This window comes from Cariama cristata, unplaced genomic scaffold (genome assembly GCF_000690535.1).
Source record: "Cariama cristata isolate BGI_N322 unplaced genomic scaffold, ASM69053v1 scaffold30745, whole genome shotgun sequence".
Classification (NCBI taxonomy): domain Eukaryota; kingdom Metazoa; phylum Chordata; class Aves; order Cariamiformes; family Cariamidae; genus Cariama; species Cariama cristata.
In genome coordinates, this window is record NW_009617407.1 from 5,487 (window position 1) to 7,080 (window position 1,594).

The 1,594-nt window shown below is 57.2% G+C and overlaps 1 protein-coding gene across 1 annotated transcript in view; it reads left to right on the forward strand.

Annotated features, from left to right (window-relative positions):
• Positions 1 to 617, forward strand: part of LOC104161936 (dual specificity protein phosphatase 22-A-like) — a gene marked incomplete at both ends in the record, with an annotated part of 3,967 nt that extends 3,350 nt beyond the window's left edge. Inside the window, one exon of the mRNA XM_009700524.1 lies at positions 446 to 617. Within this exon, the coding sequence (XP_009698826.1) occupies positions 446 to 617 (172 nt within the window). The remainder of the gene's footprint in view (positions 1 to 445) is intronic.
• Between the last annotated feature and the right edge of the window lie 977 nt (positions 618 to 1,594).

The following is a 1,594-nucleotide window of genomic DNA, read 5'->3' on the forward strand; positions in this document are numbered from 1 at the left end:
ATAACTGCCTCGTGTCCCCGGTTCGCCTTGGTCCCGCGGGAGGTGGGGATGGGCTCCCCCAAAATTGTCCTCGATGTCAAACATCACTTGTGGTGAGGAGGAAGAAGAGGAGAAGACAAGGAACAGAGGGAGGGTGACAGGGGAAGGTCTCCACTGCCAAGACCCATGGGGGTGAGTGGTCCGTGCACCAAAAACCTGAGCATCCAAAGAGGAGGGACAGTCTGGAGGAGGGGACAGGGGGAAACCACTTGCCCAGGGCCTCCAGTGATGCCCCCCTGCCTGCACGACTCCTTACCCCCACCCAGCTGGGGACCCCCACTATGACCCCAGCAAGAGGGGGTGCCCATGGGAAGGTGCATCCCACAGTTGTCCCTCTCTGCGGGGTCACACCAACCTCCGTGGTGGGAATACTTATCCCTGATGCTGCTCCCTTGTGCCGTGCCAGCCTGGCTGGGGTCTCCCGCAGCACCACCATCCTGGTGGCTTACCTCATGACCGTGACCGAGCTCAGCTGGGAGAGCTGCCTGGCTGCCACCAAGGCCGTGCGCTCCTACGTCAGCCCCAATTTTGGCTTCCAGCAGCAGTTGCAGGAGTACGAGGTGACCTTGCTGCAGGAGGTACGTCCCGCGCCAACATCCCCTTATAGATGTGTCTGCAGAGTTTGCAAGCAGGCACGGCTCGTTTGCATGCAGCTCTCTGCAGGGACCAGCTGTTTGCCCGAGCTGGCTTTTGTGCATGCTATTTATCACCTGGGGATTTTGGGTTTTGCACGCCAAAAAAAAAAAAAAAAATTAGAAAAAAAAGTTCCTTAGACATTATGTGAGTGCACTTAAAAAGGCTCTTTAAAACCCCAGTGCTTTTCTCGAGAGTTCAGCTAGGACACGGTGGGAGGGTGCTGGGTCAGTTCCCGGGAATGCAGCACAACGGGAGCCGGAGGCGGAAAGGGGGAGAGGAGAGGGAGGAAGGCTCTTGCCAGCTGTTCGGGATGTCTGGGCGTGCTTGGATCTGGCAGGGCTTCCTCTGACTGCAAGTCCTCTGCTTTTAGAGGCAGGGGGCGGACAGGAGCAAGAGCTGATGGAGAATTTCTCCTCTTTTCTTCCCAAAATGATGCAGAGCTGCAGGTTGTAGGAGAGCAGAAGCCCTGGCTGGGTGGGTTCCCGTCCCGTGCAAGGGCAGGATGCCGTTGTAACCGAGCCCAGCTGGATGCTGACAGCTGGAGTGACAGCAGCATGTTTAATTGGGAGAGCACTAGCTGCAGAGATCAGAGCTGTGCTTTTGACCAGAAAAGCTTTTGAAAGCAAAGGGAAAGGCCTTTAAAAACACAGCTCCCACCTGGCTCACCGGTTGCCCTCCAGTCTCCCAAACTGGACCCGGCTCCTCCACCCAGCCCCGGGCTCCACGATGAAGGACCTCGGTCCAAAACCACACTTGGAAGGCACACAGACCACGAATGGATCTGTGCAAGGGAAGAATAACCCCCAATTTGATGTGTACAAGGCATCTCACAGCCCACGTCGCCCCTAAACTTGGTCCCATCCCTGGAGGCAAGACCCCAAGAGAAGCCCCCCCATCCACTGCAGCCACGAGCATCGTG